This window comes from Cebus imitator, unplaced genomic scaffold, assembly GCF_001604975.1.
Source record: "Cebus imitator isolate Cc_AM_T3 unplaced genomic scaffold, Cebus_imitator-1.0 Scaffold93, whole genome shotgun sequence".
NCBI classification, from domain to species: domain Eukaryota; kingdom Metazoa; phylum Chordata; class Mammalia; order Primates; family Cebidae; genus Cebus; species Cebus imitator.
Genome location: NW_016107408.1, coordinates 2,291,818 through 2,306,022, shown reverse-complemented (window position 1 = coordinate 2,306,022; position 14,205 = coordinate 2,291,818). Strand labels below are relative to the sequence as shown.

The 14,205-nt window shown below is 52.1% G+C and overlaps 1 protein-coding gene across 1 annotated transcript; it reads right to left on the bottom strand.

The window, feature by feature from the left end:
• Positions 1-907: 907 nt before the first annotated feature.
• Positions 908-6,362, bottom strand: SOX9 (SRY-box transcription factor 9). Its single transcript, XM_017535601.2, has 3 exons — positions 5,556-6,362; positions 4,391-4,644; positions 908-3,794 (listed from the first exon to the last, which is right to left on the bottom strand). The coding sequence occupies exons 1-3, from the start codon at positions 5,984-5,986 to the stop codon at positions 2,950-2,952; spliced, it is 1,530 nt and encodes a 509-aa protein (XP_017391090.1). The 5' UTR covers positions 5,987-6,362; the 3' UTR covers positions 908-2,949.
• Positions 6,363-14,205: the final 7,843 nt, after the last annotated feature.

The following is a 14,205-nucleotide window of genomic DNA, read 5'->3' as shown; positions in this document are numbered from 1 at the left end:
GAAACAGACAATGTGAGGTAACGCCAGAGAGGTTGGACTCTGGTTAAGACTGTCAGAGACACAGGCCCAGTAGTAAAACCAGCCTGAGGGGGTGAAGGTGACTGACTCCTTAGAGACACCTCTCCAGTCAGCTGGGGTGTAGGGGTGGGGGTGGGGAGGTGTGCCCATGTGAGGGTGGGAGAGAAGGAGTGATTTAATCTATTTAATGAAAAATGACCTGAACGTTTCTCTGAACCTGGAAACTCCCCATCTAAATGGGGCCAAGGAAAACAGGATTAGGTCTTATTTCTTCTACGATGGCTTTGCGTCTGCTTAGAATGAGTTAAACTGGAGGGAACAGAAAAATCATCCCCTTTCACTGTCTCTGCAGAGAAATCAGGAAGGCTCTGAATCATTTAATGGGTTAATATAACAGACTGCCCTCTGGCTCCCCGTGGACACTGTTTTTTTCTCCAGCTTCCTTTGCTTTTTAAATGGACACTCCATTTCTTGGATATGTGTTCATAGCAACAGAAAGTTTGCGATATTAAAACCAGAGAAGCAGGTCACCCCTCTGGCATACTGTCTACTGACAATCTCCTGATTTCAGGTCTAACACTCCCTCTGACCTCCACAAGGGACAGCCTTTGCCCTGAAGCATGAGGTCGTGAAAACCACAACAAACATTTTGCCAGAGTGGGCAACTGCTGACATGTAATTTTCTGTGTGATCTATTGGAGTGGCAAGATTATTCTGCCTAGATTTTTGGAGATACCCAGTCTTTTCCTCGGCACGTTTTCTAGGATTGCCAAAGGTGCACTTAAAATACCGAAAACATCACAGCAATCAGCCCTTTTGTCTTTTGTGCTCAAATTTGCCAAATCATCCAACAGGAGAACTGGGTGAATAAATCCACAGGGCCATTTTCTTTTTAATGCAATGTATATTTATTGTAAACAATAATATACAAAAAAAAAAAGAGAGAAAAAAGGAAAGGTAAGTTTCACAGAGAGAACAAAAGGCTTGGGGGTGGCAGGGGAACAAGTGAAACAAACAAAACATGAACACAAACCAAAGCTTACCTAAAGACAAAATATGATTTAAATGCCAGGTTTCTTAAGTTACAGAAATATCTTTTTTTAAAAGATCTGCTTTTATACAGAAATTGAAGGATGCCATATTATGAGTGCTTTAAGATTTTATTCTACTGACTTCTAAAACTGTTAATATATCTTTTTTTAAATAAAAAAAAAGTTTGCTGTCTTTTTTAAAAAGCAATCCTCAAACTCTCCAGCCACAGCAGTAATTAAGATTAAGGTCTGTCAGTGGGCTGATCCCCTCCAGGTTAGCCTCCTTCACTCCAAGAGAAGATGCAGAATATTGATGACACATGCTTGCATTGTTTTGTGTCAACACACACACACACACACACACACACACACACACACTATAGGGCAGCCCAAAGGTCTGTGGCAGAAAACACTGCAAATGACTCAGTGATACACTACATTTGCAATCTCTCATTTGTACAAAAAGAGAAACAAGTTTCCAGTTTGTTTTCAACAAAAACAACAAAGAAAAAAAAGGGACCGACAGAAAGGCATTTATACAAATCTAGGATGAGGAATCCAAAGAAACTTGCTTTTAATAATAAAAAAAAAAGATTAAAGAGATAAATAAAAAAAAAAAACTGGTTACAGTTAAGAACATAATTTAACAACAGATGACCATACCCTTTGAGGAAGGTTCCAACAACCTATTTTAAAGAAGGTAAAATTAAAAAAAAAAAAAATGGAAGTTTTTTTTTTTTCTTTTTTTTTAATTAAAACCTCTCCTTACAAAATAAATAATTTTAGCAGGTGGAATGTCTTGAAGGTTAACTGCTGGTGTTCAGAGAGGCACAGGTGACAGAGCGAGAGCAGGCATCTGCCTTCCACATGGGGCCCAGGCAGGCAACCAGGGGACAGTGGCTCGGGCAATTATTGGCTGCTGAAACATTCCCAGAACAGATTTCGTCTCCTTTGCTTGCCTTTTACCTCTTTATTAAGACTGCAGTGAAGAAGCAACGGCAGGAGAATGCACTAAAAGAGAGCGCAGGTATTTCCCAGCAGCATGGATTTAAGGCTCAAGGTGTTTTTCTCTTGTGTAAAAAATATATATACGATAAAGCTTACCAAATGCTTCTCTAGACTATTGTTTACTCCCATAATTGCAAAATAAGGCCTTTATTTTTCTTTTTAAGGCAGCTCCTCCTTGAATCGGAAAGCCTGAAGAATTAAGCAAAGCTAACCCCCAAAACTGATCATTAACACAATGTTTTAAAAATGTTAATACAACAGGCTTTTTTTTTTTTTTTTTGTAAGAGAAAACAAATCTGTACAAAAATACTCTGTTTGCAAGAAAAGCTAGGGCACACTTTTCAACTGAGTAGTTTAGCTGTTGGAAAAATAAGAGCATTTAATTTTATCTAAAAATATGTATAAATCCCCTCAAAATGGTAATGAATCATACACAGTACATACTAAAAATATTTAAAATAGAGAATATTCCTCACAGAGGACTTCTTTCTTTAATTACTGCTAAAAAATAATTACAAAGTCCAAGAAGGCAGAGAGATTGGGCACACCGATCGCAACGATTCTCCATCATCCTCCACGCTTGCTCTCAAGAGGGTTTCCAAAGTCCAGTTTCTCGTCGATTTCGCTGGTCCATTTAGCCAAGGTTTGGCCTGGCCATGGATTTGCCACAAGTGGGTAATGCGCTTGGATAGGTCACGTTTCTGTCTCGGAAATCTGGGTACGAGTTGCCTTTAGCTTACATGTCTTTAAGGAAGAAGAAGAAGAAAAACAAAAAAACAAAAAACAAAAACAAAAAACAACAAATGTCCAAAGGGAATTCTGGCTGGTCCTCTCTTTCTTCGGTTTTGTTTAGGATCATCTCGGCCACCTTCGCCCTTCGTGGGAGGTCTCCTCAAGGTCGGGTGAGCTGTGTGTAGACGGGTTGTTCCCAGTGCTGGGGGCTGTGGGTCTGCGGGATGGAAGGGACCCCGGAGGTGTCGGCGATGGGGGTGTACATGGGGCGCTGGGCGGGGTTCATGTAGGTGAAGGTGGAGTAGAGGCCGGTGCCCTGGCCCGCCGCGTGGCTGTAGTAGGAGCTGGAGTTCTGGTGGTCGCTGTAGTCGTACTGCGAGCGGGTGATGGGCGGGTAGGAGGGGCTGTAGTGCGGCAGGCTGAAGGGGCTGTAGGCGATCTGCTGGGGCGAGTGCTGCTGCTCGCTGTAGTGGCTGGGGCTCAGCTGCTCCGTCTTGATGTGCGTTCGCTGGGACTGGCCCGGCTCGCTGCTCAGCGTGGTCAGCGTGTGCGCCTGCGGCTGCTGCGGGGGCGCGGCCGGCTGCTGCGGGGGCGCAGCCTGCGGCTGTGGCGGCGCCTGCGGGGCCGGCGGGGCCTGCGGGGGCTGCTGCGGGGGCGGCGGCGGCGGCGCCTGCTGCTTGGACATCCACACGTGGCCCGTGCCCGCCGGGGTGGCCGCGGTGCTGCTGATGCCGTAGCTGCCCGTGTAGCTGACCTGGCCGTGCGTGGCCGGCACTCCCGGGTGGCCATTGGGCGGCAGGTACTGGTCAAACTCGTTGACGTCGAAGGTCTCGATGTTGGAGATGACGTCGCTGCTCAGCTCGCCGATGTCCACGTCGCGGAAGTCGATGGGGGGCTGTCTGCCCCCCTCGGGCAGGGGGCGCCCCTCTCGCTTCAGGTCAGCCTTGCCCGGCTGCACGTCGGTTTTGGGGGTGGTGGGTGGGGTCGGCGGGCCCTGGGATTGCCCTGAGGACGATAAAAGAACAAGCACGGGAAAGTCAACACGGGCTGCGCAGACGCCCTGGTCTCAGGCACCCTCCGGGGACCCTCCCTCGCTGCGACAGGGCAATAAGGGCCTGCACCCGCGCGGGAGGCGCGCTGCACCGGAGATAAGTCGCCCAATGATTAACCTGCCAGTACACACTGGACAGTCCCCTTTTATCGGGGGGGTGGGTCTGGGGCCCGGAGGGTCCGGAAGACCAAATTGCTACTTGTAGAGGAGCCCTGTGTGTGCTTTTGGGGTGGGGTGCAAAGGGAAGAAAGGGGGAGGTCTTGTAGGGCTGTAAGGGCATTTTACCTCCCAATAAAAAAAAACCCAAAACACTAATCTCTTCGGATGCGGGGATTGAGGGGTGTGTGTGTGTGTGTGTCTGTGTCTGTGTCTGTGTCTGTGTGCGCGCGCGCGTGTGTGTCTGGGTGCCTCTTAGGCCCTGGGTGGAGAGGGGAGTGGGACAGGCGCAAAGGGTGGCGTGTCCCTCCCGAGAAGCGTGAAGTCTCCACGAAGAATCTCCCAGGCGGAGGGCAGGGGGTGGCGTGTCCCGCGGGGCCGAGGGGCGACTCACCCGAGTGCTCGCCGGGGGAGTGCACCTCGCTCATGCCAGAGGAGGAGTGCGGCGAGTCGGCCTGCAGCGCCTTGAAGATGGCGTTGGGGGAGATGTGCGTCTGCTCCGTGGCCTCCTCGGCCTCCGCCTGCCCATTCTTCACCGACTTCCTCCGCCGGGGCTGGTACTTGTAATCCGGGTGGTCCTTCTTGTGCTGCACGCGCAGCCGCTCCGCCTCCTCCACGAAAGGCCGCTTCTCACTCTCGTTCAGAAGTCTGCGCGGGGCGGGGCGGGGGGCACAGAGAAAACCAGGGAGGGGGGTCAATGAAACCCGCCGAACTGTCAGGTCGGTGGGGAGGAGGCGGCGATAGGGACCACTCTGCTTCCTTTGCACACAACCCCATCTTCCCTCCTCCCTCCAACCACAGCTCGTAACTTTTCTTAAAAAAAAAAAAAAAATCAGTTCTTGCAGTCCGACCTGAGCGGTCACTCCCCGCCTCCTCCCACCCCTTCCCTTCTATTTCTATTTTGGAAACGCTGGAGGTGAAAACAACTCCTGCTGCTGCCCACTAAACGCCTTTGCTGCTGGAGTTATCGCCCCCAACTCCAACACCCTCTAAAAACTTTCCCCCAAATTACTTAAGCTGCAATTAACTCCCCAATTCTCACCCCCCCCATACTCCCACCTATTTCCAGCAGCCTCCCTCCTCCCCCTCCCAATTCCTGCCAAGGGTCTCCTCCAACCTCAGTTTCTCCCCTGCCCCCCCTCCATGGGTGTCGGGGGCTGCAAGACAGAGTGCAGTTTTAAGGGGCGGGGTGGGGGGAGGCAAACTTCACTCCCTCCCCCCGCCCCGACTGAGCTTCCAGGAGACCATAGAGCAGGCTGGCAGCCCCTCCTTCCGTCTCCCACCAGCCTTCGCCCATCCTCCGGCTACCTCCTTCTCCCCTTCCACTTACCACCCCCTCCTCCTCGTCCCCGCAAGCAGAGCCAGAACTTTGTCAAACTCTGAGCCCCAGTTACACCTCGTTCCTACTCCCACCCCGATCCCATCGGCTCCCGGAACGGCAACTCCCAGGCGCTAGGAGGTGGGGCGGGGAAAGCCAGCCCTGGCCAGCGCCCTCCCTCCCGCCGCCGCGATGCCCACCCTGCCCACCCTGCCGCGCCGCCCCCACCGGGCGCCCCTACCTCCAGAGCTTGCCCAGCGTCTTGCTGAGCTCGGCGTTGTGCAAGTGCGGGTACTGGTCCGCGAGCTTCCTGCGCGCCGCCTGTGCCCACACCATGAAGGCGTTCATGGGCCGCTTGACGTGCGGCTTGTTCTTGCTGGAGCCGTTGACGCGCACCGGCATGGGCACCAGCGTCCAGTCGTAGCCCTTGAGCACCTGGCTGACCGCCTCGCGGATGCACACGGGGAACTTGTCCTCCTCACTCTCCTTCTTCAGGTCGGGCTCGCCCTTGGGGAACGTGTTCTCCTGGGGCCGGGTGTTCTCGGTGTCAGAGCCGGAGCCCGATGGGCAGGGCGAGCCCGCGGAGTCCTCGGACATGGTGGGGCTGGGGGCGCCGGACAGGCCCTTCTCCTGCTCGTCGGTCATCTTCATGAAGGGGTCCAGGAGATTCATACGCGGGCCCGGGGCAGGGGGCGGGTGGCCAGGAAAGGCGAGAAGCCGCGGCGGCTCGGGGACTCGAGGCGCGGGCTCCTCTCCCCTCGGCTGCCCGGACGCTGAGCGAGCGGCTCCCAGGGAGGCTGGCGCGTCGGCCGGCTGCAGCGGCGGGCACTTAGGAGGGCGCGGGGTGGCCAGTCCGCAACTGCCCGCTCCAAGTAGGGGAAGGCGAATTGGAGAGGAGGAGGGGAGGAAAAAGAGCAAAAGTGGGGGCGCTTGCACCCCTTTTCTTTTCCTCCTGCAAAGAAAAGTTTCCGGGGTTGAAACTGGCGAGTCTCCGCGCCACTAAAGTTTCCAGTCGGTTTCGAGCTCCGCTCTCTGCTCTCCAACTCCCAGCCCAGGGTCTCCTCAATAAATACCCGCCTCACCTTAGAGACTTCGGCCAATCACAGCACAGCAGTCCCAGGGTTGGCAGGCAGCTGATTGGACCCGATTTTGGGGGAGGGAGGAGGATTGTGGCACTGGGCTGGGTGACGAGACGGGAGGGGAGGAGAGGGGAGGGGAGCGCAGCCAAAGGGTGGACGGTGGGGTAGTGGGGGCGGGGGTGCTGCAGGGAAAGCGGGGGACCCGGGACTTCAAGTGTGTAAGTTTGTCGTACTCTCGGAATGCCAGAATTTTAGTGCCTTCTCTGCGCGAATCTTTGTGTGTGCGTGTGTGCAAGTGTGTTTGTCTAGACTGGGATCTACCCCCACCTCCGACATTTCTTTTCACCGCTCTCTCCGCGGCACCAGGGACTTAGCTGGAGTTTGCAGTGTTCGAAAGGCAGCCGATCCTTAATGCGTAGCCGAGTTTGCGCGCCTGGAGCCTGCCTGCCTGCAAAAGTGCTTAGAAATAGTCTTTTGAAGCAAATGTTTTGGTGACTCAACGCCCGCTGTTCCTCCGAAATAATCCATATAAATAGATTAACATGCTCAGGTTCGCCGGCGCTGGTGCGGCTGGTCAGGATTCGGCTGAGCTTTTGCAAAGGGAGTCAATGGAAAGCAACGCTAAGTCCCCGAGAGGGCTGGCAGCGGCGGCCTTGGCGACGCCGCAGGAGCCCCGCGCTCTCGGGGCCGCCCCGCGCCACACCGACCTTGAACTCTGACAAGTCCTCCTCTGGCCCCCTCTACCCCCGACCCCACCGACGCTCCTCAGTAACGGGGTTACTGCGCTGACGTTTTGGTCTTTGCTTCCTGGCCGGGTCAAAAACGTCAGCCGAGTCCCCCCTGTCTGGGGAGAGTGTGGTGCCTGCTCTGGCTTTGAGAGATCGAAGTTTGCCAGTGCGGCCGTCCCGAGCCGCGAGGCCCGGGCCAGTCACTTGTTTTGTAAAAGGCCAAACAGATGGGCACCACCGCAGACAAAACGCTCCACTTTGGCGGAGTCGTGGTGCTTGCCTGCTTTTGCTGGCATTTACTAAACACCTGAAGGGGTGAAGTGCCTGCGCTTCTGACTCTAGTCCGGGCGGTTTAGACCTGCATACAGTTGGGAGTTCTGGGGGAGGCATTGGTAGTGACTCTGATGTACTTCAAGTGTGATTTGAGCACGACCTTTGTGTTTACACGAAATGCTTATTGCCAGGTTGGGTAAGTGCGGAGCTATCTGCTCTGAGACAGAAGAAAAATCTTGGTCGCTTGCGAGTTCCGTGCTTTCATAATCTCAAATAAACGCACAACATTGGAAAACTCTTAATTTTAAACTCCCCCTCCCCTTTTTGGGCTCTTGCAAAAATTTGCCTCTAATTAAATTATTTTTATGGTGAATTGGCCCACATCATATTAAAAACTTTTTATTTTCCTTTTTAATGTGCAAAGTGAGAACATTATCACAAGACCCAAATCAATGTCCTTCTGGAAGAATTTTTAAAAATCTTGTTTTCTCTCATTTTCTTCGGAAGAAGCCCGACCCTTCTTATAGGAAATGGAACTCTTCATAAGGTAGTAAGTTACAGCCTTGTTCAACAGTATCTTTTTTTTTAAACGAAGTTAACTTCTTCAAATGGGATGTTTCGGGTGCCCTATAGCTCGTTTACAAATTTAAGAGATCTGCATACAATAGCTAGCTTCGTATCCGTAGCTCTGTGATTAGTTTCAGAAAGTGTAAGAAAAGCATAGTCCTTTCCTAGGAGAAAAAAGTCTGCGTCGTGTGGACCCATTTCTGTGTCCTAGGTAGAAAGGCATTGTGTGTGCAATATTAACTGTGTAATTTTCAGACACCTGATTCAGGAGACCCAGAGACCATCGGGCAGACATTTTAGCCAGGTCGTCTGTACTTAGCTGTGTTTTATTGTATTTACCAAGTTTGCTGGCATAAAGTCAGTGAAGAGGGCTGCGACTTTATGATATTTTGGAATATTTCGCTAAATATTTGCCAAGATATATATGTATATGCATAAATATATTTTTAATGCAATTATGCAATAAGATACTAATATATAGACTTTCACATCATAAACGACGGTGCTTTATACATTTCCCGTTGGTCTGAGGCAAGCATTTTTGAATTTTCTATCTTCTTGAAAACTTATGATCAACAGGCGACTTAAAAATAGTCTGCAGTTTTCATCTGTATCCAGAGAGGGCGCCAAAAGCCCAGAAACTGTCTCCGACTCCGGGAAGCAGGGAGAATTTGCATGGTGGTGGCTGGGGGTGGTGTGTTCCACTCAATCTGGACTGCTTTGCTGCTGAGATTTATATTTGCAGGAATTCCTACGCGATATTCCCTCCTGTGTGGATCCACCTCTGCGCAGCTCAGTCAGGGAACTTATGTCTATAGAGAACCAGGTTAAAAGAGAGCTTTCCAGATGCCAGACGTTTGTATGCTGCACCAGAATTTGGGGACTGAGGCCAGGAGAAGGCCCCTGTCTCCCAGGTGCCAAGCGTTGCTACAGTCAGGCCAAGTCTAGTGAGTGGCGCCGTCAGCTTGCGCGAGTGGATCGGTCCTGAAATTTCTGCAGGGGCCTCCTGGTGTCCACTCCCCTTTCCCCATTCAGGGGGTCCATTCGCTTCGTGGTGCCTTTCTCAGGTCGCCCCGATCCCTCCTCCCTGACCCGGGAAGACGTGCGCAGTCCCTGACCAGAGGACCTCAGACACAGGTAGAGGGAAAGGAACCCCGCTCCTGATGTTCACGTTACAGATCTGGAAACTGAGGCTGTTGACCCAGTGTCAGCCAGAGCGTTTTGCCAGTAGCCAAACGAGCCAGGGTCCTCCAACTGAGGTGGTGAGGGAGGGGAAGGGCGCAGGTCAAGAGGCAGGAGACGGAGGGTGTGTCTCCACGTTCGGGACGTGCTTTCGGATACACGGATACACGCTCTGGAGCAAGCGCCGCGAGGTCTGCCGCCGGGAGCGGAGACACGGAGGTGCGAGTGGTTCCCCAGGGAAGCCCTCGGGAAACCGGGGTCTGGGAACGCCGCCTTCCCCCTCTTGCGCGTCCCAGGCCGGCGCCGGGCTCAATTTCCCCAGCGGGGGCCGCCAATCTCTCCTCCGCGTCTACGCGGGAGCTGAGACCCAAGCCTAGAGTTGCTGGCCCTGAGCGAGTTTCGTGCAAACACGCAGTGCTCAGGATGGGGGTGTGGGATGCAAGCGGATGGGCTTCCTTTCATCTGAGGAATTAAGGACCACAACCTCCCTATCCAAACTTCCTTAGCAAAAGTAGGGATGGTGTTTGAATCCGTTTTCAGTAGGGACGCCTCTCTGTCCTTAGGAAAATTTGGTGGGGTGAGCGGCGGCGTCCCCGAAGGATCTCAGCCCCGGGCAATGTTTTCATTAGAGGTGATGGGAGAAGGGGATGCCCCTTCTCCATTCCAGTTCCTTGAGCCAGGTCCCTTGCAGGCAAAAGACTCCAATCCCTGGAGGGACAGGTCCCTATGTCCCGGGCTCCCCAGCCACTCCTGTAATTAGTACTTTTTGGGGGGCTTGGAGAGTGTTTATTGTTCGCTCTTCACGCCGGACACGAGTTTCTTTTGGAAGGGAGCGGTGGGTAAGCCCGTCTCAGGACTGGCACTGGGCTGGACAGCAACAGCTAAAGGAAAATAGAAAGGACCAAATAGCGTCGTAGGTGCGCAATAAATATCTGTCGACTGACCGAATAGATGTGGCTTCTGGACGTGTTGTCCGAGTGAGTGCCTGTCCCATCGCAGCCGCCAGACCTCCCAGCTACAGTTCTGAACACGCGATGAATGTACATTCCTGCAAGTGTATTTCTCCCCACGCGGGAGTCCTACTTTGGGAAGCTGTTCGACATGGGCCACCCAGGGCTGTGGAACCTCGACCCGGCTAAAACTGCAGACCAAGAGGGGTGTTTCAGTTTTCTTCCCTTTTCTGTTTTCGAAAAAAAAAAAAAAAAGAAGAAAAGGAAAGATGAGGTGGACGGGAGGTGTCGGGTGAGGGGGCGTGAACCTCCAATCTGTCCTGGTGACCTGGCCGGGTCTGGGGTCTGGCGGGTATAACACAGCAGGGCGCCCCAGGGGTACGGACCGAACCCAAGCCAGAGACCGGATGAGCTGGCTCGTTGTGGAGCTGCGGAGCCAGCAGAGAAAAAGGAGAGGTGGGAGTGGAAGGCCCCAGTCCCAAAGGGAGTGTGCTCTTTTTCGTTCTGGGTTTTCCGAAAATATCTATCCTTAGCGGTGGCACCCGGGAGCCGCCCGTCCTGCGGATTCCCTCAACTCACCCCTAGAATGCCCTGCAGAAAATTTCCTAGGCCAGATCTTCCCCCTAACGCCCACCCCCACTCTTTTAAAAAGTCTTTTAGGCAGTTTTAGCTGAAGGTGATTTTGCCTTGGTGATTTAAAAATAAAGGTAGAATAAGCGCTCCACGCAGCAGTGCCTCCTTTGCGACACACTCGGCGGTGGGGGCCACTTCAGCCCCAGGAGCTTCCTCCGCACCAGCACCTGCTCCTCCCCCTCGATCACCTTTCACTTTAGGGATATTCAGTCCCAGGTAGGATGGTTTTGTGGGGTTTCCCTAGGGGATGGCAGGCTCCATAGCGGTGATATCATCTCAGCCTGGAGGGATTCTAACCAGCGCTTCCCTCCAAGATACCCCATTGGGTGGGTGATTATTCGGGATCTTAATCAGAGAAAATGTCCCCATAAAACCACTGAAAAAGAGGGCATGTTTGTAAGATACAATTTCGAAGGTAACGGTCAGAGTTAAAGACCCATTATCTTGTCTTCCCCGCAATCCTTTCCTGTCTCAGCAGGACCCGGGAAGTCCCGGGCAGAGCGCAATTCCCCGGCTCCTGCAAGCTACAGCTTCACCCAGCTTCGTGTAGGGCTCAGCTTTGGTTGTGGAGCGGCGTGAGGGAGTCTTGGGGGCCAGGTCTGCTGCCCATTGGCCGGAGCTCCGAACTCCAGGGAACAGCGCATCCTGTCTCAAGGCCCCCCCGGAAAAAGGCTAAGGTCATGAGGTCAGACCCCAACTTTTGGGCTTCCGTGAGAGTGAAGCCTCCGATTGTCTTCGGAGCTGTGACATCACAAAAAGTGCTTGGGATAGGCGGACCCAGGACTTTGTTAAACAGCCCGGGGGCTTCGAGGAGGAGTGGGGGCCCGAAGCAACTCAGGGACCCATTGAGCTTCCTGCTTTGTCATTGTTTATTTCAAATTAATTTCATGGTGCCTGTCGCTGAGTACAAGGCTGCAGGAGAGACAGGCTGCCCTCGGGGTCTCTCCAAGCCTGGATAAAGCAGACCAGGGATTTTTGAGAAAGCAGAGATTTTTGCTTTTTTTCACTTATTTTTTTCCCCTCTCTATGCCATCTTTCTCCCAAGGCCCTTTCTCTCACTGATGTAAAAGGAAGAAGTGGAATAGTTAATGTCTTCTTTTTCTGTCCTCAGCCTTTTGTTACCTGAATGCGTTGTGAAATGTGGACTGGCGTAGGAGAGAAGGACAGTAATTTTGGACCCTCTCTGCTTCCAAATCATTAAGACCCAGAAAATATGACAATGTTCATGTCACTATCTTTAGGACACAATGTGTTTAGCTCCACGGGAAAGGGCAGTTTGTTTTCTTTCAGAGAGTTCTAGGAGTGGGATCTGTTACTTTTTCTTCCCTAGTTTCCAGGTTGGCTAAAATGTGAGGGAAGCGCTGATAAAACACAGCCAGAAGGCATCAACTGTGTTACAGAAACTGCTTCCCTTCTGGGTCTCCCTAAAGCTGGCAAAATTGTCAGCTTTGGTTGGCAAACGATTTTTTGTCTCATCTGCCTTAATATCCACAGGCAAAACAGAGACAGATAAATAGTTACCAGTATAATTTAGGGTTAGGATCACTACAGATTCAAATATGTAGTTTAATCCTTCCCCTAAATATTCATTTTCCTGGAGCAGTGGAGAAATCTCACAGGTTGAGATGTTCTCCTCAACAGCCAGGAGAAAAGGTGGTGTCAGACCCTGACTGAAGGATTGCTACCATGCCTGGAATGTATGCTTTATACCGTATGATTGGACAGAAAGGCAGAGTGGGTCTGCTCAGATATTCTTCCCAGGCATTCACTCTACCCAACGTCTCCAGGGTCCGCTTCTCGCCAGAGACCCGGCTCTAAAGTTTCCAGAGGGAGCTCCCAATAGAGCATTAGTTTGAACCCCAACTATATGAAATATATGCAGTATCATTGGCAGCAAATCAGGCGGTTTCGGGTGCTTGCAAATTTGCAAAGCATGGACAAACATGAGGCTGGGCAGGGACTAGGAGAATGGGGTGGCTACATCTGAGTGTTTCTAGGACTCCAGATGACGGAGTAGAGTTCTGGGTAGAGGAAGTACAACGCAGCGGAGACATCATGTCCTTTCCGTCCTGGCTTTCCCTGTCACTTGCCGTGTCTCTCCCAGTTAGCTCAACGTCAAATCATTCTCATTTTTAAATGAATCAATTCAGTGAATATTGCTTGAGGGTTGACTATGTGCCCAAACATCTGAAGGAGGCAAGATTTGGTCTCTGCTATTGTCTCCAGGTCTGTTTTCCATCAAAATCCAGCCTCTGTCCACATGAACTCTGCTCTGCCCTCTGGGCTCATAATGTTCTGAGATTCTTTCTTGCTGCCTCTTTGACAGATTCCCCCTTTAGTTCCCCGAGACAACTCACAGGTCACAGAAAGCCACCTCCCATCCTTGCAGCTCCATCAAAGCACTTTGGAGACCGGTAAAGCACAGTAAGGAGTGGCACCCCAAGCTCCCAGCCTGGTGGCAGACTCTGTCCCATCTCTTTCCTCTTGGCCCCAGGATCCATGCTTCTCCCAGCCCTGCTGATGCCACGGGCTCTGTGACTGGGCCATCTTCTTTCCCCGCCCTCACCCCTTCTTGGTCCAAGCCCAGAAATGCCTTGTAGTGTGTGGTATGCTTCACTCTCTCTTTGGGGGACATCTGCCAACCGGCACAGTGGTGATGACAGTTTCCAGATGATTTTCCAGGAGCAAAGAAATGTTCTGGGGGAGGAGAGAGTGGCATTGGCCAAACACTGAGTGGGCTGAACATTGTGGTTCCGGAAGAGGCCCAGGGAGGTGGAGTTTCATGAGGCTCAAAGATTTCTTTTTCCCCTTTAGTTTCTGCCTACAGCAAAAGTCACTAATTGCTTTGTATGTTCCTGGCACTTAAATGGTTCTCTGGTTTCCGACTCTCCTCCAGGAACTTTGATTTGAGGAAAGCAGGGCTTCAGGTGATATCAGCGGGGGCATTTGCCTCTAAGCTCACCTTCCTGAGCTCAGCTAAGCCCCAGGCCTACTTCAGCCAACTCTTGGGTTATTACAGGATCATCACCCAGGAGGACTGCACAGTGTGGGCAGAGGATAGAATACCAACTCACCTATTCCCTTCTCCTGTCTCTGGGATTTGCCACTCCAACTTCACTTCTGCTCGGAGTCAGGCAAACCAGGAAGTGCTAGTGAAGTTGTTCTGGGGACTTAAGAATGGGATCAGGCCGGGCACCGCAGTGGTTCACGCCAGTAATCTCAGCACTTTGGGAGGCCGAGGTGGGCAATCACTTGTGGTCAGGAGTTTGAGACCAGCCTGGCCAACGTGATGAAACCTCGTCTCTACTAAAAATACAAAAATTAGTCAGGTGTGGTGGCAGGCCCCGGTAATCCCAGCTACCCGGGAGGCTGAGGTAGGAGAATTGCTTGAAGCCGGGAGGTGGAGGTTGCAGGAAGCTGAGGTCCTGCCAGTGCACTCCAGCCTGGGTGACAGAGTGAGACTCTGTCTCAAAATAAAG